Source organism: Bos mutus, chromosome 11 (assembly GCF_027580195.1).
Source record: "Bos mutus isolate GX-2022 chromosome 11, NWIPB_WYAK_1.1, whole genome shotgun sequence".
NCBI lineage: Eukaryota > Metazoa > Chordata > Mammalia > Artiodactyla > Bovidae > Bos > Bos mutus.
In genome coordinates this window covers 90691285-90715458 of record NC_091627.1, presented here as the reverse complement: position 1 = coordinate 90715458, position 24174 = coordinate 90691285, and the positions used below count along the sequence as shown (strand labels likewise).

The following is a 24174-nucleotide window of genomic DNA, read 5'->3' as shown; positions in this document are numbered from 1 at the left end:
GAATGAAGAATATCAAATGTCTACAAAGACCAGTGGTGTTAAATATTTTTTTTGGATTCGAGTAAATCCAAGCCACTCAATTTTTTGGAACAAATCAAAGAGATAATAGATAGTAGGAATCACTTGCTTCATTCTTAAATTTTAACTAACCTGGAAGATGGGAGAGGTTTGAAATTAGGTTTTGGGAAATAACACTCGACAATGTTTTCTGCTTTGCTTAGATGTCGATGAGTGTCTGAGGCCGGACGTCTGTGGGGAAGGGCACTGTGTCAATACCATGGGGGCTTTCCGATGTGAATACTGCGATAGCGGGTACCACATGACCCCAGGAGGCCAGTGCGAGGGTGAGTCTGCTGAGAGGATGGGGAGACCACAGCCCTTCACAGTGTGGAGCACACATGTCCATGACATGCAGGGCTAGTTCCAGAACTTGAGGCTTGTAGGCACCTGGCCTGGTACAGGTTTTCCTCCACTGCCAATCCATGCAGGACACCAGCTCGCCCAGGCTCTGGCTACCTCCCAGAATCAGAGCCTCTTTGCCTCCCTTCAGTGACTCTGTCTGGGTCTTTTCCTGCCTTCTTCCTCTCTCTATTACTCATTTCAGTATCTGCCTTCCCTGGTAGGTGGAGTGACATCACTTTGTAACAGTGAACTGCAGAGGATCTTAGTACAAACCCAGACTTAATCACAGTGTCTGTCTGCATCATTCACCTGGGGACATAGTCCAGGTGTCACCTGTGTGAACTTTTTGTTTTCAACCTTTTCATCTTGGTCCATTCGTTTGTCTCAGCTTCTTACTTTCGCCTGTGTTCTGGGACTTGCTTGCAGATCTCTAAAAAATGTCTGACCAACTACAGGTCAGACTCCAGCTGTGTCAGATAAAATTTCTTTAATGCTGACCCCAGCAATGGATTTGCTCTCATTGCAAAAATGTCTTGAAGAGTTTTGAACATTTCAAAGTTAAGATGATTAACCGTTGAATATTTCTGTTTGTGTATGTGTCCCAAGTCACATGGGTTCTTTTTGAAAGCACCATGGTACACTTTGAATAATTATTTTTGTGAAGAAATGCACTGAACCTCTGCTTCAGTCTTCATGGAAACGTGAACAAGACAAAGGAGCAGGGGCCTTTGGACATGTTCTGAGGAGCCTGGGTGTGGGGTTGGTGCTGGTTCCACATGTTCGCTGCCTGGCTACCTGACATTTAGCCTGTTTTCAGACATGGCTCGGCCTCCAGAGCTCGGGAGGGATAGGCTGGTTGGGGAAGGCTGCTCTCTGCTGTTTCTTGGCTCCAATATGTTGGGTTTTTTTTCACAGTTCTAATGACCAGGCCTGGAGGGAGAGCTCATTAGACAGTTTTTTGGCAGCCTGCACCTGCCTCTCTTGCTGGCCTCTTGCCTCAGCCCCTGAGTTATCTGGAGAGAAGTGGGGAGCATTTTATGTTACTGCATCAGCTCCCATCATAACAGAGATATGAACTCTTCCCCTGATGGCTGAGGGCCTTGGGAAAGTGCAGGTGTGAAGTGTCCCCGCTCTTCTTTTACGGGGGACTGTCCCTCTGCTCTGGAGGCCGCTTGAGGATGGGTAGAATGGAGACGATGGCTTTTCAGCTCATGATCCCCATACTCAGTAACTGTCTAGCTTGGGGCCAGTTATGTAGGCCCTTCAAAACTTAGTTCTTCATCTGTGAAATGGGAACCATGCAGTTAACGTTCCGGCTCGTGCAGGTACATGGGTGTTGCCGTATGTCATATGGTGCCTGTCACCTTGTTAGCTCTCAAGAAGCACTAGTTTCCCTGAACTCCCCCTTTCCCTGACTCCTTTGGTTTTTGCATAGGTATTTTCAGAATATCTATAATTGTGGGAGTTTTTTTTAGAAGAAAATGGGGCTTGGGTTTTTATGGCAAGCACTTATATGCAAAACTGTGCTTCCCCAAAAGATCAAATATAGATCCTCAGGTTCTACACACAGACTCAGGATGGGAAGATAAAACATTTAAGGAATTACTACAGGTTAAGGATGCACAGTAGAAAGGAGTAGGAAAGAAAGTTGAAGATAAGTAAGTAAATAGAAAGAAGGAGACTCTTCAGTAATATTCAGTGCATGGAAATTATTTAACAGAAATCTCACCAGCATCCCCTGAGTTAATAATTATATAATTCTATCCCCATGAAAAAGCTTGAAATGAAGGAGCCAAATAACGTGGCTGTTTCCTAATTTCACCATGGACCAGAACCAAAGGTCCCTGGGCTTCTGGCTCACTGAAGATTTTCTCAGCTGTCACTGACAAAGTTGCTTTCAAACAGCGCCAGTCTCCAAGGAGTCTACTGTAGCTTACAGACATTATCTCATGCACCCTTACTTTATTCTCTGAAGGTATTACCAGGCAGGTAGTCCCTCATTTATAGATGAGGGAACAAGCAAACAGGTGAGAGCAGCAGGAAATCCAGGGATGTTACTGTCTTATGTTGCTCAGCATTGTACCTTATTTATCAGACCAGCCTATCTCAATGACCTTCTCTGACTTAGCAGTTGTGGTTCCATTTTTTTTTTTTTTTAAATCCCATCCAGAGAAGAATGTAATGCTGTTTGGAAAATTCAACTGGCAAGCATCATCTTTTTGTAGAACAAGAAGTCCCAGAACATCTGACCTAACAAAAAAAAAACCACTGTGTGTCATTGTCTATTGGCAAGGATTTTTTGCTGATAGGAAAAAAAAATTGCAACACTGACCTGGTGCTTATTCTATTAATAACATCTTTTACTTTAAGCATCTTTTCATACATCTCTAATGATACATAATGGGAGGTGATTTTTGAGAATTTGCCAACATGATGACATCAAATACCCGTGCATGTTCAGTGTATTCATTATATATTTCTTTCACTTTTTTTCCTGAAAAATCTTGTTTAAATTTTAAGTATGATTAGAGGCAAATCCCATGGATGGAGGAGCCTGGTAGGCTGCAGTCCATGGGGTCGCTAGGAGTCGGACACAACTGAGTGACTTCACTTTCATGCACTGGAGAAGGAAATGGCAACCCACTCCAGTGTTCTTGCCTGGAGAATCCCAGGGACAGGGAAGCCTGGTGGGCTGCAGTCTCTGGGGTCACACAGAGTCAGACATGACTGAAGTGACTTAGCAGCAGCAGCAGCAGCAGAGGTCCTATATACATCTTATATCATGACGCTTAGACACTGAATCCACTCACTTGGAAAATACCTGTTTCAGTTGGGGTTGGTATGCAGGTGTTAGTGCTCATTTTAAATGGTTGAAAAGTTACCTTTTCATTTCATTAAATGGTTGAAAGTTACCTCTGTCACCTTTCCCCCCATTTTATTGTTTTACCATTCTTTTTTTTCTTAAATGGGAGGTTAATTGCTTTGTAATGTTGAGTTTGTTTCTGCTGTACAACTCAAATCGATCAGAACTGTGTGTGTGTGTGTATATATATATCCCCTTCCTCTTGAGCCTCCCTCCCATCTCCCGCCCCCATCCCAACCCTCTAGGTTGTCAGTAGGACGGCCCCCATCCTAACCCTCTAGGTTGTCAGTAGGACGCAAGGTTGGGCTCCCTGAGTTATATGGCAGCTTCCTTCTAGCCACCACTTTTACACATTTTAGTGTATGTATGTCAATGCTGCTTTCTCAGTTCGTCCCATCCTCTCCTTCCCTAACTGTGTCTACAAATCTTTTTTCTGTATCCACATCTCCAATTGTTTGACCATTCTTTAGAAAGTCTGAAGCTATTGTATTTCTGCCACAGTTCTGTCCATATTTAGGGTGATTTTTTTTTCTCCTCACATTGAAAAGAACAATGATTAATAACTTAGTTAGCTGTGAATGTGAAAAGCAAGGTGTATTTTAAACCAGAATATATTACCCTATGATTATTCACCATAGTTTCTGGAAAATCTTGGAAGTATTTGATGAGTTCATTCTCTCCTAATGTTCTTTTTTGACCTCCAAGGAATTCCTATCACGGGAAAAGTTTTAAATTATTCAAACCTCGGATGTTTTGGGGACCGTGAAGCCAAAGCAAGGGTTTCCCTAGAGTACCCCATGGTCTGCAGAGAGAACCTCTAGCCAGGTGGATAAATGGCTTCCTCACTGTTGTGTTCATTTCTTGTATTTCTTTCTGGCAAACCAGACTATTACTTAAAAGATGTTGATGTCCAAAAAGTGGTCCTAGAGAACTGCCAACTCACAGAGTGGAGAGATCTGGGCCTGCCAGTTGGAGAATTGGGGCCAAGTTCTTCCTTGAAACATATGTAAATATTTCAATCAAGTTATACCTGGCCATGCATTCTACTGAGTGTTTAAGTGCATACCTAGGGCTTTACTTTTCCAGTTATTGTTTTCCCCACCAATCGTTCTCCCCTTTATCACAAGTCAGTTCGTGCTGTAGTGCTCTGATAAAATGTCTGTGACCTAGCTTTTTTATTTTTTCAGATGTTGATGAATGTTTGACTCCAAGTACTTGTCCAGATGAGCAGTGTGTGAATTCTCCCGGATCTTACCAGTGTGTTCCCTGCACGGAAGGGTTTCGAGGCTGGAACGGGCAGTGTCTTGGTAAGTACTGGAGGGTACTTATCATAGTTGTGTGTCTTCTGTCTGGCTGGTTTTCTGATAGAGTGGTATAATGCCAAGTGAGCTGTCTTTCAAAATGGAAAAAGGTGAGAGAAACAAAGGAATGTAACAAACTCACGTCATTCAGAGAAAAGTTCTAAGTAACTTTTAACCATGAAGAAAATAAGAAATGGAGTGGACATGAAGATTTTACATGAAACATAATTCTGATTGAAACAAATTGTTATCCCTGATGTGATTAATACTCAAAACCAAATAAAATATTGATAATAAGTGCCACAAAGAGGAGAGAGGTGGAGAGCAAAATGCTTAAAAAGAGAAGGTATGAGACGGAGCTACCACAGACTTATAGAATCAAGAAATATACATAAACTTGTAGCAGAAGCAGCAAATATAAAAAGAAATCTGGACTGATTGCCTATTGATGTTTTTGAACTGTGGTACTGGATAAGACTCTTGAGAGTCCCTTGGACTGCAAGGAGGTCAAACCAGTCCATCCTAAAGGAAATCAACCCTGAATATTCATTGGAAGAATTGACGGTGAAGCTGAAGCTCCAATACTTTGGCCACCTGATACGAAGAGCTGACTCATTTGAAAAGACCCTGATGCTGGGAAGGATTGAAGGCAGGAGGAGAAGGGGACGACAGAGGATGAGATGGTTGGCTGGCATCACTGACTTGATGACACGAATCTGAGTGAACTCCAGGATATGGTGGAGGACAGAGGAGCCTGGTATGCTGCAGTCCATGGGGTGGTAAAGAGTCGGACGTGACTGAACAACAGCAACCCCTTATATTTGTTCATTATTCATTCACTCAAGTATTTAATGAATACTGAGTACCTCCTCCTCAAGGCACTGAGGAAGATAACAACTCTGCTTTGCTCCTGATTTTCTGTGATCGAGTCAGCTTTCCCCCCTAATGGTTTTCCTTTGTGTTTCTGTTTACTGTGTGATCTTTTTCGCAAAAGCTGAACTCTTTCCCACCCCATGCCACAATCTGACAGTGTGAGTTAAATTTTTCCATCCTTCCTCTCTTCTTTCTTTTCTTCTTAAATACTGTATAATTCACTGTCTATACACGGAGTGGTGGGCTTCCCCTGATAGCTCAGTTGGTAAAGAATCTGCCTGCAATGCAGGAGACCCCAGTTTGATTCCTGGGTCGGGAAGATCCCCTGGAGAAGGGATAGTTTACCCACTCCAGTAATCTTAGGCTTCCCTTGTGGCTTAGCTGGTAAAGAATCTGCCTGCAGTGTGGGAGACCTGGGTTTGATCCCTGGGTTGAAAAGATTCCCTGGAAAAGGGAAAGGCTACCCACTCCAGTGTTCTGGCCTGGAGAATTCCATTGACTTTACAGTCCATGGGGTTGCAAAGAGTTGGACATGACTGAGTGACTTTCACTTTACTTACATACAGAGTGGTACTCAGTGCTGGGATACACTGAGGGACCAACCAAAGTACCTTCTTCTTTTGTTTGTTTTTAATTATTTTTATCTTAATTTATTTGTTTTAACTGGAGGATAATTGCTTTACAATATTGTGATGGTTTTTGCCATACATCAACATGAATCAGCCAGAGGTATACGTGTGTCCCCCTCCACATCCTGAATCCCCCTCCTGCCTCCCTCCTCATGCTGTCCCTTTATGTTGTCCCAGAGCAGCAGCTTTGGGTGCCCTGCTTCATGCGTCGAACTTGCACTGGTCATCTGTTTGACATATGATAAAGTATATGTTTCAGTGCTATTCTCTCAAATCATTCCACCCCCTCCTTCTTCCACTGAGTCCAAAAGTCTGTTCTTTATGTTTGTGTCTCCTTTGCTGCCTTGCATGTAGGATTGTCAGTACCATCTTTCTAAATTCCACATATATGAGTTAATATACAGTATTTGTCTTCTCTTTCTTACTTATTCTACTCTGTATAATAGGCTCCAGGTTCATCCACCTCATTAGAACTGACTCAAATGCATTCCTTTTTGTGTGCTTGGTCATTCAGTTGTGTCCAGCTCTTTGTGACCACATGGACTGTAGCCCACCAGGCTCCTCTCTCCATAGGGTTTCTCCAGGCAAGATTCCTTTTTATAGCTGAGTAATATTCCATTGTGTGTATGTACCACAACTTCCTTATCCCTTTATCTGCTGATGGACATCTAGGTTGCTTCCGTGTCCTAGCTTTGTAAATAGTGCTGCAATGAACATGGGATACATGTGTCTCTTTCAGTTCTGGTTTCCTCGGAGTGTATGCCAGCAGTGAGATTGCTGGGTCATATGGCAGTTGTATTTCCAGTTTTTCAAGGAGTCTCCACACTGTGCTCCATAGTGGCTGTACTAGTTTGCATCCCCAACAGTGTAAAAGGGTTCCCTTTTCTCCACACCCTCTCCAGCATTTATTGTTTGTAGACTTTCTGATGATGGCCATTCCGACCGGTGTGAGATGATACCTCATTGTGGTTTTGATTTGCATTTCTCTAATAGTGAGTGACGTTGAGCATCTTTTCATGTGTTTATTAGCCATCTGTATGTTTTCTTTGGAGAAATGTCCATTTAGGTCTTTTGCCCACTGTTTGACTGGGTTGTTTGTTTTACTGATATTGAGCTATGTGACTGTATGTTTTGGAGACTAATTCTCTGTTAGTTGTTTCATTTGCTATTATTTTCTCCCATTCCGAGGGTTGTCTTTTCACCTTGCTTATAGTTTCTTTCATTGTGCAAAAGAGACATGTGTTAGGAAAGAGGGTTCTTTGATATTACAAGAGCACATGATAGAATGAGTTGCCTCAATGAAAATTCTTGAGGTTTAACCAGGGCTTTGTCTGGGGAAGGGGATGGAAGGAAGATCGTTTTGGACATTTGGTGTGTGCAAGGGGCTCATGGAAGGCGGAAGCAGATCATGTTCCAGAGGCTGAAGAGCTAGTGTGGTTGTAAGACAGAGTACAAGGGAAGATTTGCTGCAGGGGGAAGACCATGAGGGGAAAGACCATGCCAGACCCTCTTGGTCCTATTAAAAATGTTGGTCTTTATTCATACATCTCTGAGGAGATATGTGGTGTGTTAGAGGAGATGGGATAGGTAGATTTGGCAGAAGTACTGGTAGTTTCAACACTTTGAACTCCTCACAAGACAGCATGAGCTGAGCCCCTGAACCAGGTGCAGGAGGCCCTCTGCCTTGAATCTTATGCCCATTCCCAAGGGTCTCTATCAGTAGAGCTGTGAGGTGTTGATCTTTGGGAAGAAGTTTTTTTTGTTTGTTTATTAGTTGCCTATTTGATAAGCTTTTGTTTATATAATCAGTGCTGGTCAGAAAGTGCGTGTGGTTTTAATTTTCCCGTTTGGCATAAATTTCACAGTTGCCTATCAAAGTTCCATTCTTATACTCATTTTCACATACCAATGCATATTATAATCCAAAAGTAGAGCCTGAACTTTACCTTAACTAACTAAAATTCACAGCCATGGCATAAACGCAGCCCTGATTCATGAATTTACTAATGGAACATGACTGACCAAATTGGCAAGTGATTGCTCTCCACAACATCCTGCGTGGATCCAGGTTGGGGAATAATAATATATGAGTTCTTACACCTAGATGTGTGCAATCAATCTGATCATGACCGTGCTGTTGCAGTTGAGTGACAGAAACAAAGCACCTCATTTAGCAGCAATTTCACTTTGCCAACCAGATTAGCAGAATCATAAGCAAAGCTATTAGGTCACCCTGTTACTCACCCCAAGTTACACACTTGGCCACTTGGCCAAGCAGTTTTGCATTGCTAACTAAAGTCACACATTTCCCATTACAAATAGGCCATGTCCTTTTTTCCTTCTGCTTTGGGTAGAGTTTTAGGTTCTGTATCATCTATTGATCAAGCTTCTTGTCTGTGATGTAATTGCAGTGCCATCCATTGCTCATTTTGAACTTGCAGTTTTTGTAAATTTCTCCTGTGAGCTTTTGCAGATTGTACCAAAATGGATTTTTCCATCTTAATATTTTATGGCAGTCAAGCTTTCAAGTGTGAAAGTTGAATGTGATGGAAAGCAGATACTGCAGAATACCTTTCTGTTCAGGTTGAGCCAATGAATGGATTGGATTTTTCCACAGCGCTCTGACAATGCTCATGAATACCCCATCATATCTTTTTGGCTTTGTTCCTTTATTCATTTTATTTCTCATCTTTGTAATTCTGCTACTCTAAACTTTTCAGAGGGCATAGTCCTACCTAAGTTTGTCTTTGAGTTGAGCTCATCCATAGCACAACCTGACCTATATTTATTTCTCTCTTTGCCACTTTCATCATTGAAAACTGTATTCCTACTATGAGTCAGGTATTTTGTTTTAGACCCTGGGGATTGATAGTGGACAAAATGAATTTCTTCCCTTCATTGCACTTAGACTCTAGAGCTCACAAGGCAAAAAGTAGAGTATAGGGTATGTCAGGGTGATGAGTCCCATTAAGGAAAAAAGCAGCCTAAGGGATTAGAGAGTGTTAGAGCTTCTATGGAGGTCAGGGAAAGCATCAAATGATAAATGATTCACCAAGTGTTCCTTGCTATTCAACTCTTCTTGTGTCTAACCATTAAATGTGACTAGTTTGAGGCTTCCTCTATCCTTTTAGTACAGACACCTTAGGGTACATTGATGAGACTTTTTCCTTCAATTTTTAATGTATGAGAACATGAAAGACTAAAAAAAGCATTCCTAAATCTCATTGTTTGGAGAAAAGTCCTACACAGGGCATTTGTTAGTTTTCATCTGGAGAGATGATAGTCTCTACCTTGCAGGGCTGTTCTGTAGATCTTAGTAACCGTTTTTTCTACCACTCTCCTCTCTCAGCATATTTTTAAGTTATTATAATTAAACCTAGACATTGTTGTACAGAGTAATACTTTCTTTGGCATTATGCTTTATATATATATTTAAAACTCATCGATCTTGATGTCCATTTGGCTCTTTTTTCTGTTAAACAGTTTCATTAAGAATTAAGAATGACCATTTTGACCCTTCTATTCTACAGAGATTTAAAGCCAGTGACACTTTCTCCTAACTAAATGGTGAACTTACTGAAACCATTAATGGCCTTTTTGTATTCATGCCATGTATACTGTATCTTACTATTTGGTGCTGCTCCTTAATTTATGAATTAGAGCAGAAGTTTGGTGCAGAAACAGGTAAAATGTTAGCAAGTGTTGCCTGAGGGTTCATCCTTTTTCCTAGCATGAACCCCCAGGCCACACCTGCTATGTTTAGTTCAGGGCACATGATCCTTCATTCTCAATAGTTTATTATATCTGTCCCTCAGTGCTTTCTTGGCAACCTTTGTTGGCTCCTCTGTTAATGAAGCTGCTTCTTTCAAGTTGTGGATTTCGGTGCTCTCTTGAGAGCCACTTTCATCATTGAGCACTGTATTCATTGGACCTCACATTCAGCCTGGAGCTATTGCCCATGCGATCTCCACCTCTTAGAATTATTTCATCACCTTGAGTTCTGGCCAGTTCTCTCTGGCTGCTTTCAATCAGAATCTTTCTTGAAAGAAGCCAATGTGTCAAGTCCTCAATTTACATGTTTCGCTTGTCTCAGGAAAGTTAAACTGGCCTGATTCAAACCTGACTACAGCCATCTCCCAAAGGAAATTTCTCTAACATTTAATTGTTTAAAGGTATATTCAGTAACTCTGATATATCGATAATGTTTCCCTGAATTTGAGCAGATTTGGGTTATATGACCTTTCTGAATCTTAGTTTTAATATCTGTAAAATGGAAATCGAAGTACTTTCTTCGTAGGGTTTATTATCAGAATTAAATGTAGTATTGGGCTTCCCTGGTGCCTCAGATAGTAAAGAATCTGCCTGCATTGTGGGAGACCTGGGTTCAGTCCTTGGGTTGGGAAGATCCCTTGGACAAGGGAATGGCTGTCCACTCCAGCTGTATTCTTACCTGGAGAATTCCATGGACAGAGGAGCCTGGCGGGCTACACTCTGTGGGGTCACAAAGAACTGGACACGACTGAACGACTAACACAAAAACGTTATCATTCTTCTTCCCCAATCCTGTTACCTCTGTTTTATTTCCATTGTCCTGAAAGAGAGGGAATGGAATAATAACTGATATCTGTTAAAGTAAATTATATGTCAGAGTTCTGTGGATAATTGTCTTTTCTTTGGCTTTCTTTAAGCTCATCTCACAGAGTTTTTAACTCTCTGTCATAGAAGCTTTCTCTTATACATTTAATTCATCTTAGTTTTCTTTCAACTTCTGAACATTTTTGTTTTGCTGAAATATACTTCTTGAGAATCACAAGATTTCTCTGCAGGAAGATTGATCATTCCTAACAAATGTTTCCACTTCTGCAGTACTAACATCTTTCTTTGGCTTCATTTTCTTTGCTCACCTTCACAAAATACAATATCTATCACCTGGTAGATATGTCAGCTAGCTGTTTTTGAGTTTATTACCTTGCTTTGTGTTGAGTTTGTGACAAACTATGTGTGACTCGGGAACACAAATTTCTGAGATTTTAATCAAAGCAATCCTTCTTTGTTGGCCATAATTAAGTTGATGATGAGTTTATGACTCCCATTTGAGTTTTGTAAATGTAGTAGATCTTCAGCATTTGAAGAACTTCATATCATTCAAATCACTTGACAACTGGCTAGCTGCAATCTTAACTAAAACCAGGTACAGAAAACTTGCAGGATAGATATGGAGAGCTCCTTGTTCTAGGAGTTCTTTTCACCCTAGGATTTCTTTTCAGATTTTAGGAGTCACTGTTAACCTTTATGGAATATATGAATATTCATAGACTTAAGTGAAATTGAAGACTTTAGTCCTACATTTGTTCTTATATCAGATGGCAACTGAGCTCAACTGAGCTCACTTTTGTAGATAATGTGCAAGGATCAGTCTTATCCCTGAATCATTAAGTGCTAAAGGAATCTTCTAATCAGTCAATAAATAGTTTAGTAGAGCACCTGCCTTCATATGGGCTTCCCAAGTGGCTCAGTGATAAGGAGCCTGCCTGCCAATGCATGTGATGTGGGTTTGATTCCTGGGTCAGGAAGATCCCCAGAGAAGGAAATGGCAGCCCACTCCCCTTGCCTGGAAAATCCCATGGATAGAGGAGCCTAGCAGGCTACAGTCCATAGGGTCACAAAGAGCTGGGACATGACTGACCACAGAGCACACACTGTCTACAAGATCTGTTAGATGCCAGAAAAGATGTGAAGTTGTAAAGAAGCAAAACATAACAAGGTAGGATGGTTGTCATAAGGATGTGAGGGTAGAGGAGTTGGGGAGATGTTATTAAAGGGTACAGACTTGCAACTAGTAGGTAAGCCCTGGAAATGAAATGCACAGCTTAGTGATTATAATCAACAGTACTGAATTGGAAATCTCAAAGTTGCTAAGAGACTTGAACTTAATTGTCTTCATCAGGAAAGAAATGATAATTGTGTGACATGGTAGAAGTGTTAGTAATACTCCAATAAATGTTAATAATTTTGAGATAGGATGTCAAAGCATCCCTTAAGCTTGCACAGTATTGTCTTTTATTGAAGTATGGTTGATTCACTGCTTCCCTTGTGGCTCAGCTGGTAAAGAATCTGCCTGCAATACAGGAGACCTGGGTTCTATCCCTGGGTTGGGGAGATCCCCTGGAAGAAGGGAAAGGCTACCCACTTCAGTATTCTGGCCTGGAGAATTCCACAGACTCTATAGTCCATAGGGTCCCAAAGAGTTGGGCATGACTGAGTGACTTTCACTTTACTTTGACTTCACTTCATAGTTGATTCACAGTATTATATTAGTTTCATATGACAACATAATGATTTGGTATTTTTAAAGATTATCCTCCATTTAAAGGTTTTATGAAATAATGGCTGTATTTCTCTATGTTGCCCATTATATCCTTGGTGCTTAACTTACATATTGTTTTAATGTCAGTTATATCTCAACAGAAAACCCCCAAAACTACTTTTGAAGGTGGGAAATATGCCTGTGTGGGAATCCTAGTTATTGTAATAATTTCTGTATATGTTATAATTTATGTATATTGTAATAACTGTATATGTTAATAGTTTACAGTTACCTGTGGTACAGAAATTGATTCTCAAATAGGTTAATGGGATAGCTCCCCATTATAGGTAATAAATGGCAGAGCTAGGACATGATCCCTCATCTTTTAGCATCAAAGCTAATATTGTTTTGTCTTATGTAGTAGCTCATATACCTCTCATGTACACCCAGGAAAATCACAGGACAGCGCAATACGATTTTGAGATAGTAAGGAAGATTAAAGTCCATAGGAAAGATCCATGTGAACTGGAATCATCCCTTGCAGGCAGCAATGGTTTTGGCTCGAGAGTCTGAGATGGCAGACTTGTCCAAGGTAGCCCAGATGAGTTTTGCTAGAAAACAAAATGATCTTTTGTAAAGCTGAGGTAGGAAGCCAGTGATTTGCTGAGATTAGTGGATTGATTTTCATCTGGCATGCACACACCATTGGCATTGGTTTTCCAGTTCCCAAAAAGCAGTGATGAATCTTTGAGGAACAGACAATATATTTTCATTGACAGCTCTGTTACTGCACATTTTTTAATTTGGTCAGAACTGACAGAGGGTGAGATCCTAAGGACTTACTATATACCTCAAGTGCAAGTGAGGGGAGGATGTGATTGTCCTGGCCTAACCAGAGTCTGTCTTTCATTTTTACCATGCTTGCTTTTCTGTCAAATGTATTCTCCCATCATCTTTAGTATAAAGATGATGTGTGAAGAATAGCTGAGGGATGATTGAAGTAATGTTTGCCTTGGGAGTAATCCTGTATTTTCATGTAGTTGTGGCGATGGAATAAGACTTTTCATTCCGTATCAAATGGTGCTCACTCATGGAAGTCTCTTGGTCATTAAGGAATTAAATGAGGCTGAATGGTCTCAGAAAAATGACTGGTTCACCTTGTCAATCTTTGAAGTAAATCTTTTCTTTACTCATTGAAAGTAAATGAAGCAATGCAGGTAAACTCTTGCCCTGGACCCAGTTCTGACCAACTTCAAGGAACTGATGGGTGGAGTGGTAGGGGGCAGCACCACCATGGGCTGACTCATGGGAAGGTGGCCCCTGGATGTTCTCAGCACCTTACAGGTCCCGCCCACCAGGGAAGGGCTTCAGGAAGACTGGTGTGTTCCCAGGATACTAGAAAGGGAAATTTCAAAAGGCTTCCTGACCCAGATGAACTACCTCTCAAGGCAATGAGAGAATTTGCAGGTGGGATTGCTGGCCAGCTGGGAATCATCTTTGTGAAACTGTGGAGGATGGAAAGTTGCCAGGAAGCTAGAGCGAGATTAATGTGCTCATTTCTCCCAAAGAAGAAAGAAGGTGGAGTTCAGGAACTAATGACCATTGAACTTCATGTTGCTCTTGACAAAGAACTGTAGACTGCAGGATTTCAATGATGAAGTGAAACATTTTTTAAAGGATGTGATGATCATAAGAATTAGCCAGGGTTCACTAAGGACACAAATTATGCCAGACTGTCCTGACTGCCTCTTCTAATAGGATTATTAGGAAAGGAGATCAGGAAATCCTGTATATCTAGTTTTCAGCAGGCATTTGTGAGAGACATATGAAGGTATTGTAGATAAGAAGGATCAATTCAGAGTGGATGATAGTATAGTGAGGTGGATTCATAACTCCTGGGAACTTCCTTGCTGTGGGAGGTTTAATTAATTTATTGAATGGCAAGTGCCAGATTATGTCCCCAAGTCCCATTGGTAAATTGGTTTTTTGAATTTGTAACCCAGTTTTCTATGGACAGTGTCCTTTTTGAACTCATCATGTATTTGTGTAAGAAGTTGGGTGATATGGCTCTTCTGTAATGCTAGACTGTAATGCTAGAATGAGTTTTGAGCTCCAATATAGAAAACATAGATACAATCATCTTCCTCTGACTTGGGGTAAGAGGTGGATAATCGGTGACGGATGATAGGGTAGATATGACCACCTTGTTTCCTATGGCATTGTTTCTCCCAAGGGTTAGAGGTAGGAACTGTGGGAACCTGACCTTCTATCGGTACCACTCAGGGCCCCACAAGTTTGTATCCTTGACTAAATTGATGAACATTGGAAACTATTGAAAGTTTTTAAAGTAGAGCAACAACATCATTGGCCAGATTTGTGTTCTAGAAAGATTGTTCTGGCTGCAGGCTGGATAATGGATATGATAGGGAAAGACTTTAAATAGAGAGATAAAAGACGATGCCAGTAACCCATATGAGAGATTGGGAGTGGCAAAAATGAAGTAAAGTTGGGTGTATTTGAGAGACATTTGGGTAGTAGAATTTATGTGACTTTGTAGTAAATTGAATGTGGGGAAAGAAAGAGAGGAAGGAATCTAGAAAGGATGACTCCCAAGTTTCTGATTTGTGTGTTTAAATGGATAGGGGTAACCTATATTGACCCGGGAGACAGCATAGAGAGAAGGCAAGAGAAAGATATTTCAGCCATGAGGACTCAGAGGTGCCTGAGTGACATCAAATAGAGATGTCCCAGTAGACTAACCAACAAAGTGTGGGGATGATCAGTTAAGGAGAGAGGTCTGGCTAAAGATACAAAACTGAGTTTATTCATTTCTTTTGCATCCACCAAATGAGGTTCCATTTTAGACACCTTCCTTCTATATATTCTTTTTTTAAGATTGAGGTATAATTGAGAGAGAGTATTATATGTCAGGTGTACAAAATGAGCCAGTATTTGTATACATTGCAAAGTGATCACCATAATAAGTGTAGTTAATATCCATCACCATACATAGTTTCATTTTTTTTTCTTGTGATGAGGACTTTTAAGACCCACAGTTTACCCTTGAACAATGTGGGCATTAGGGGCACCAACCCTCTGTGCAGCTGAAAATCTGCATGTAACTTATAGTTCACCTTCTGCATCTGTGGTTGCTCCCAACTGCAGATTGTGTAGTACTGTAGTATTTTCTGCTGGGAAAAAAAAAAAAAAAAAGCTGTGTGTAAGTGGACTCATGTAATTCAAACACATGTTCTTCAAGGGCCAACTGTATTCTTTTGGCAGCTTTCAAGTATGCAATTCAGTGTTGTTAACTATGGCCACCATGCTGCACATTACATCCCCATGACTAACTTATTTTATAGCTGGATATATCTGCCTTTTGAGTCTAAATCAAAGAATTTTTAATGATATTTTACTATATAACATTTGTTTCCTTAAGAGCATAAGTGCCACTAAGCTTATGTACTTATTCAATTCAAACTATTCAAACTATTCTATCCACAGGATTCTGGTTCCATGCAGTTATGACTGTGGCAAGTAAAGAAGGAAATAAACACATCAAGCTCTCCTAGATATTTCAGAGCGTTCTGGTTCATTGTTAATCATGGTAGTTGCCTGGCAAAATAGAATTTATTCAAGTATCTCATGAATGGTAATCTGCAATGCCTGTTAATTTGCTTCAAGAGAAAATATGGTCTTAGAAATTAATTTTACTCTTCTATTCTGCAGTCTCTGGTCCATGTATGATTAAAGGGAGCAGTTCATACAATTTTCAACTTAACATATTTGAAACCAAACCAGAACCTAGACATAACATTTTCACATTGCTGTTGGAATTTCCATGCCTAGTATCTAAGTTCATTCTGTCCCTTTATTTATTTTGGCTCCGATCTTTGGCTTCTTCTTTCAAGTAGTTTGCTTTCGGTATTTACGAGAGTGGACTCCCACAGCCAAAGAAAGGTTGGATAATTGATCAGTTGAAAGTGATATTTCCATTTGTCATGGAGTTAGGGTCACTTTACCATAATTAGTGATATTGTGAAAGTGCAGTAGAATACCTAGGCAGTGTCAGTTACTTGGCTGTTTTCAGTATGCATATGGTGCACACATACAAGATGTCCCTGTGCATTATTTAATGATAATTACTGATAATACTCTATTTCTGAATTCCATAATAAGAAAGATTTCATTTTAGTGAATTACAATGCAAATGAATGGTCGCTGACCTAAAACTAGGTTTCTGTTAATGTGTTCATGATTCTCTGTTAATACTGAAGTGGAAAGCTGTATTGCTTTTGTGGTGAGCATCGTGAAATGAAATGGATATAATCAGGAGCCTTTCCCTCTCCACTGTTTTCTGCTTTATGTATGAAAGACCTTGATTAAGTTATAGACCATTGTAAAGTGTAAGTCACTCAGTTGTGTCTGACTCTCTGTAACCCCATGGACTGTAGCCCACCAGGCTATTCTATTGATGGAATTCTCCTGGCAAGAATACTGGAGTGAGTTGCCGTTCCTTTCTCCAGGCCATTGTAAAATTAAGCATAAATTTTGATGCTTTGTGTATTTTGGGTACTTTTTGTAGTTAAAGTTTTTCTTTAAATTTTTGGTTGTTTATGCTTATTATATGCCTTTTTACTGCAATATACAGTGGACTTACCCTGGGGCATTCAGATCAGGCACAGAACTCAGATTTTTCCTTTTGAATTAACAGTATCCTAGTAGGAGCTTAACGAATGTTTGTTGAATGAGATCAGTGAATGATTTGATAATGATTATTGATATAATGCTGTGTTAGCAAATAATAAAAACAAAGTCATACTTTCTCTCTTCAACTGTTTCCATCTCTAGATTTAACATTGCCTATGCCAGAACCTCATAGTCAGGTTTAAAAGATGGTCTTTGGAGTTAGGCTGACTGGGTTCAAATCTGAGCCATCAATTTCTAACTATGTGACCTTGGACCTTGGACAACTATGTGAGAAGCTTTGAACTTCTCTAAATCTCAGGTCCTTCCTCTGTGAATGGTTAGCCCATGTGGATTTTGTTACCATTAAGTGAGAGAATATATGTAAAGCCTTCAGTGACTTTAGACAATCAGTGCTTGATAAACATTAGCTACATTATCTGCCTCTTCTGCCTGTACTCCACCTTCAGACTACCCAGTAGTCTTATTTTGTTTGTCCCCTAGATTTTTTTTTTTCTTAATCAGATTCAATGCCATCTTAGAATTTTTGAAAGATTTTTTTTTCACCTGTTACAGATTTTCCCACAGTTTCCCAGAGTCATGAGTCATGTATCTTGCTTCAGTGATGCCTCACATTCTACTGAAATTCATCAGCTCCCTAACTAGACCTCCACACATCTGTGATTCTTTGGAATATTTTATCTTGTAGGGGATGCTGCTCTACAGCTATCCTCTCTTCCTCCCTCTCTTCCACAGTAAGCCTTCCACTGAATTTATTCAGAGCATGTTTGGTTCCTTTTTAGAGTTATTTTGCAGAAAGTAAATAAAGCCACGAAACCGTTATATGTGCACCTCATACCAGAGCTTCTTTTCCTCCTAAAGAGCTAATTCGAAAGCTTATCTTAAAGAATCTGCCCCTCTTTTGAAGACCCACTGTTTCCATTTCTAACCACATTCAAATAATTCATGTTTTATTTCTTTTTTCTCCCCCTCTTTTCCATTATGCCACATTCTTTAAGATGTGGACGAATGCCTGGAACCAAAGATCTGCACAAATGGTACTTGCTCCAACCTTGAAGGATCCTACATGTGTTCATGCCACAAGGGCTACAGCCCAACTCCAGACCACAAGCACTGTGAAGGTAAGTAGTGCGATCAGATTTCTCATTTTATTTGAACTACACTTAAAAACGTGTTAGCGCAACTAGCCTTAAGAAAGGAAACCATACGACTTGTCATTTATTTAACTGGGCTTCCTAGAGCACATGTTGGTTGGTCTCTGAAAATGAATCCTCATGGTGGTTAAATTCCTATTTATTTACATAGAGAAAAACAGTGAATTTTTTGAGAACATCTATAAACCACAGATCTATTTAGTTTTTTTCTAGTTGTAAAAACAGTTCTACAACTCTGTGAATATACTGAAAACTATTGAATTGTACAGTTTAAATAGATAAACTATGTGATATATAATTTTTTATTTTAATAACATTGCTATTAAAAATGCATTTGCTATAGAAAATGTAGCAAATGCAGAAAGGTAAAATAGATACTCTGTCAGCCTCATTTGTGGATATTCATATCTCAAGGATGTTTTGTATCATTAAGATTATGTACTGTGTCCAGTTTTCAGTCTTGCTTATTGTTATTTAATAGTATATCATGAGCATCTTTCATTAATAACTCGTTTCAGACATTAGTTTTAAAGGCAGTGTAATATTCCAGTGTATTGCTGTTTTTGCATTTTCATTCTGTTCTTCAGATTTTGTAAAGGTGGAATAATTGGGCAAAGTGCTCTGTGTTTAACTATTTCAATAGAACACTACTTTCTAACTTTAAAATGTGTGAACACTTATTATTACATACTTAATCATGTGTTTGTTAAGCATTTGTATTTCCTCTTTTGTATATTTGTTAATATGTTTTACCATTAGTCAAGTTTTTAAGTCAGTGTATATGAACATGTTATATATAACAGATATATATGTATATATTTAATATATACACTTTCCTCTAGAATATTAGTGTAATTTGCCCATGATTTCTCTAATTTTTAAAGTAATTTTAAAGAAGTTTTCATCTTCTCTGTGGTTAATTTGTTTCCTTTCTGCTGTCTTCCATCACTTTTATACTTAAAGGATGCTCTTTCAAAGGAAGGAAGAGGAAATAAGTAAACCTTTTTCTTTTCTTTGCTGTCTCAGTGAAAGTGAAGGGTCTAGGGTGGTAATTGGGAGAAGGCAATGGCACCCCACTCCAGTACTCTTGCCTGGAAAATCCCATGGACGGAGGAGCCTGGTATGCTGCAATCCATGGGGTCGCTAAGAGTTGGACACAACTGAGCGACTTCCCTTTCACTTTTCACTTTCATGCATTGGAGAAGGAAATGGCACCCCACTCCAGTGTTCTCACCTGGAGAATCCCAGGGACGGGGGAGCCTGGTGGGCTGCCATCTATGGGGTTGCACAGAGTCGGACACGACTGAAGTGACTTAGCAGTAGCAGCAGAGTGGTAATTAATTTGTCACTGTGGTAGGGAAACAGTAAACAGATACCCTACTATAGACCTGTAAGAACTGAAGCATCTTCCACGGGCAGATTCATAGACATTTGAATTTTTCTATGTGATCTTCCAGTGATCCACTGTACAACCTTGGAAAAACAATCTCAGGTTTCCCAAAATCATGTCATCTCTAAAATTCAGGAATTAAATGCTGTAGAGGGAAAATGCAGAGTTAATACACGTTGAATGAATAACTCATGACCACCTTCTTCCTCCTGGCATTGCCATCCCAAATGAGCCTGCTCCTCTCTAATCTGTCTGCCTCCCACTCCAGAATTCACACCATCAATTGCTATCACCCCCTAGGAACACTTGTATGTTCCAGTCTCTGGGACACTGTGCAGGGCTGCTGCTTCTATTCATCCTTTCTGTCAAGTGTATCAAGGAACCAATGCATTCCAGGCACTGCATATGTTACCAAGAGACTATAATCTCTCAAAGATGTATTATTCATTGAAAGAGATGCATAGCTGCAACAGCTAATTAGAGTTCACAAAGTACTAAGTGATGAAAGTTAAACCACCAGTGATGTCATGTATTCCTGACATGTGAGGACCAGGACACTTTACCTTCTTGCTGTTCTTCCAAAAACCTCTTACTCCAGTCTTAATCATGAGAAAAACACGAGGCAAGTCCAAATTGGGGACATACTATGGATTCCTGGCCCATATCCTCAAGGCAATTAAGATTGTTAAAACAAGGAAGGACTAGGAGATAATACATCTGAACATGATGTGGTCCCCTGGATAGGATCCTGGAATAGAAAGAGGGCCTGAATGGAAAAACTGGTGAAATCCAAATAAGTTTGGAGTTTAGTTTTTTGGATTTTTTTAAATGCAGTATATCATATTCTAGTTTGGATAGCCTGGAGCTGTGTGAGCATGGATAAGTAATCTCATTTCACCAAGCCTTACTTGCTCATCTGCAGGAAGGTAGCAGTAATGGCACCTAGGAGGGTTGATGTGAGGATTGTGTGAGATAATAGGATAACGAGATACTGGAGAAATATGGAGGTAATACGTGGAGGATGAGAGAAGGCAGAGGCAGAGCATGACATTCTGTGGTGGATGGTGTTATTCACCAAGTAATAGGCATGTGCAAAGTCCTGTTGCAGCCAGGTACTGTGTGACTAATTCTACTTGCATGCTCCTGAGAAGGCTTTACAGAGGTGTTGCTATTTGAACTTGGTTTTAAAATATTGAGTGCAGAGGGGAGAACCTTAGTAGGCAGAGGAAGCAGCACATATCAAAACTTGGAGGTGGGAAAGAACTGTTTTCTCCACTTGCCACTTAAGCGTGCCCTCTTCTCTCATTTTCCCGGTGTCTTTCCATTACAGCCTGGGATAAGATCAGGCAAGGTCCCCACCACCTGCTTGAGAAACCTGCATACTCACTGGTTGTGTTTCTTACTCCCCAATGTCCTTCCTTTTCACAATAATACATTGTATGACATCCTTTCTCTTTATTTTCTAATCTTTCCCAAACGACATCAACTTACAGATGCCAGATTCTGCTCAGAACATAAATCTGTTTTCCAGCACTGCAGTAACTGCCAGTTTCATTCTGTTGATAGTCCTAACTATTATCAGTGTCTTCACCTCCCTAACTCTTTTCAGGTTGTAAATATTAATACATTATCTAATGTATTGGATTGGCTGACGTATTCATTTGGATTTTCCTGAGATGTTACAGAAAAATCTGAACAAACTTTTTAGCCAAGCCAGTATTAATCTATTACTTGTTTGAATCTTTTTGTATTTGTATCTCTGCATCTCTTTGTACACTTTACTGGTATATGTCCTAAATGTATAAATAACTAGAGATAGCCTCTATTTTAACTCCTATCAGAATTTATCATAGTAATATGTGCAAAAAGTCCTTTAAAGAAAAGTACCTTTTATGAAATATAATATTCTCTATTCATCCCTTGGCACAAGGGAGAGAAGGCATTTGTCCCACATGCCTATTTTATTGGAAAGTGTTCTTTTGTATAGAAATTTTATATCTCAATCAATAAAGGAAAAGATGCTTTTTTTTTTCTTAAATGCATAGAATTATGCTGCCTTCGTTCCCCTTGGTCCTTTTAAAGACCCAGAGATCACCTTATTCAAGATAACAGAGTTGCCTGGAGTTATTCCAAATGTACGTATCATTACTTATAATGAATTACTTCTGACAGTCTTCCCAACATAAATGAGTAACTTATGTAGGATGTCTGGTGTACCCTGACAGTACTTGGCATGGAGGGTATGTTCTTGCAGCAGACATCTTCACATGGGAATGCTTAGTTTGTCATCCTCTTTGAGAAAATCAGAAAGAGGCCAAAGCACTAAAAATGTTGTCAGACATTACATGAGATCCAACCAGCTACATGAGCTTTTGTTGGTCTTAAGTTCTTGAACTGATGTCTCAAGTATTTTATAAAATGTGCTGAAAGAAAATATGATGTGGGCTCCTCTTTGCTGACGACCACTTAAAAAGCTAGTAGACTGAGTGTTTTGGAAAGGTGTTGAATCATTCGCAAGACAAAATTCTTAATTTCTCTGTTGGTAGTCAATGGTTGACAGCTAGGAATTATATACAAAAGAAGGGATTGATTGCACAAGAAGTGAAACAAAAGTTTCTAGTAAACTAACTGCTAGAAGAAATTAAATCAGAAACAAATTCCTGAACTCTGAATACATTAATAGTCAATGTGAGCTTTTTCAGGTTATGTGAGATAACCTGACTCACCTTGCTTGTATCAGGGTAAAATTCAAAAGGTTAATAATGCCTAACTGGTGGTTAAATGCAACTTTGCTTAAGAAGCAGGTAATTGTCAGTAATATTTAAGGGAAAGGACTGTGCAGTTGGTTGAGTTCTCCTGGCAAAAACTTGTAGATGCATTTTATTAAATAATAGGATATTTTCGGAAGGAAGCAATGCTGCTGCTGCTAAGTCACTTCAGTCGTGTCTGACTCTGTGCAACCCCATAGATGGCAGCCCACCAGGCTCCCCCATTCCTGGGATTCTCCAGGCAAGAACACTGGAGTGGGTTGCCATTTCCTTCTCCAATGCATGAAAGTGAAAAGTGAAAGTGAAGTCGCTCAGTTGTGTCCGACTCCTAGCGACCCCATGGACTGCAGCCCACCAGGGTCCTCCATCCATGGGATTTTCCAGGCAAGAGTACTGGAGTGGGGTGCCATTGCCTTCTCCAAGGAAGCAATAGTCAGACATTAATCTTTGGGACCTAGTTTCCTTTTTAGATTAGGACTTCTTTCTCCCACTCTGAGTATAGGGCTGGTGTGTTTTCATCCGTTCTCTCCAGTAATTCTCACAACAAACCTATAGTGCACGTGGTGAAGTTCAATACTACCACATTTTAATCATCATGAACTCTCACACACTGAGTAGCTACTCAGCAGGACATTCTGAGGCTGTATCTGCATAGACAAGACAAGACAGAGTCACCCAGTTAAACTGGATCAACCTCATGTCCAAACAAAAACATTTAGAAAATAAGTGCTGCTTCAGCCTCGTGTTCAAGTTACTGATGAGTCCAGTCTTTTCTTCATTTATGTGAATTCATTTCCACGATTAGAACACTTACAAAGAATTACGTTCTTTCTCAGTCAATAGCTTTTTGTTTACGCAAGGTATTTTGAAAACTCCTCACTCATCACTTTCTCTTTGACTTTCCAACATCTGTCATCAAAACAGGATCATTTCTCTTGGCTCTCCTTGTTACTTTGAAAATGAGCTCAGTGTCCTTTAACACAACTGTTTGATCTTACACTTTTTCAACTTCTTCTAATATAGTACAAGTGTCTATTTCCCTCCACAACTGCCTCCATTCTGGTTTTATTTCTAAAGTTCTTGGTAGAGCTTTAATTCTGCCTTCTTTCTTGAAACTCCATAGGTCAGCAAGCTGCTTCATAGCCATTGTTTTGTGCTTGAGATTCTTTCTTTATCAACTGTAAAATATTTCCTATTATGTTTGTGTTATACCCAGAGTGTGAGAGAGAGACATGGCAAAGAGCTTGATGTTGTATTGAACGCACTTTTATTTCATCATAATTTATCATCTATTTGTAATTATTTGTTTTCTATAGTCCAGCACACTGAAGTTGATATGAAGAACATCAGTGGGCTGATTCAAATTAAAATATATCATGCATCACATAGCAGAAGTACTATTATTTTTGCAGTAATAACCCTAGGATGCATTATAGGGGGCAGAACTTCTTTTTTAATGTTTATTGAAAATTTTCTGTTTGGGTCATGCCATAAAAGTCTACCCTGGAAATGGGAGGCTTAGAAGGCAGTAGCTTGGATTAGGGTCTCAAACTTGAGCTAATAGGTGTTTAGATGTAAGACTTAATGTAAAGCAATTGTCACTGTGTTTACAGATATTGATGAATGTCAGCAAGGGACTATGTGCATGAATGGGCAGTGCAAAAACACCGACGGCTCCTTCAGGTGTACCTGTGGGCAGGGCTACCAGCTGTCAGCAGCAAAAGACCAATGTGAAGGTAGGTGTGTGGCAACATGAACTGCTGTGATTTCAGTTTAAGGC

General features: G+C 39.8%; 1 protein-coding gene across 12 annotated transcripts in view; it reads left to right on the top strand.

The window, feature by feature from the left end:
- The window catches only part of LTBP1 (latent transforming growth factor beta binding protein 1), a 456910-nt gene that overhangs the window by 322631 nt on the left and 110105 nt on the right, over window positions 1-24174 (top strand). For all 12 annotated transcript variants that reach the window (XM_070379745.1, XM_070379744.1, XM_070379747.1 and 9 more), the window contains 4 exons: window positions 222-344; window positions 4453-4572; window positions 18081-18203; window positions 24008-24130. In XM_070379745.1, the coding sequence (XP_070235846.1) occupies window positions 222-344; window positions 4453-4572; window positions 18081-18203; window positions 24008-24130 (489 nt within the window). The remainder of the gene's footprint in view (window positions 1-221; window positions 345-4452; window positions 4573-18080; window positions 18204-24007; window positions 24131-24174) is intronic.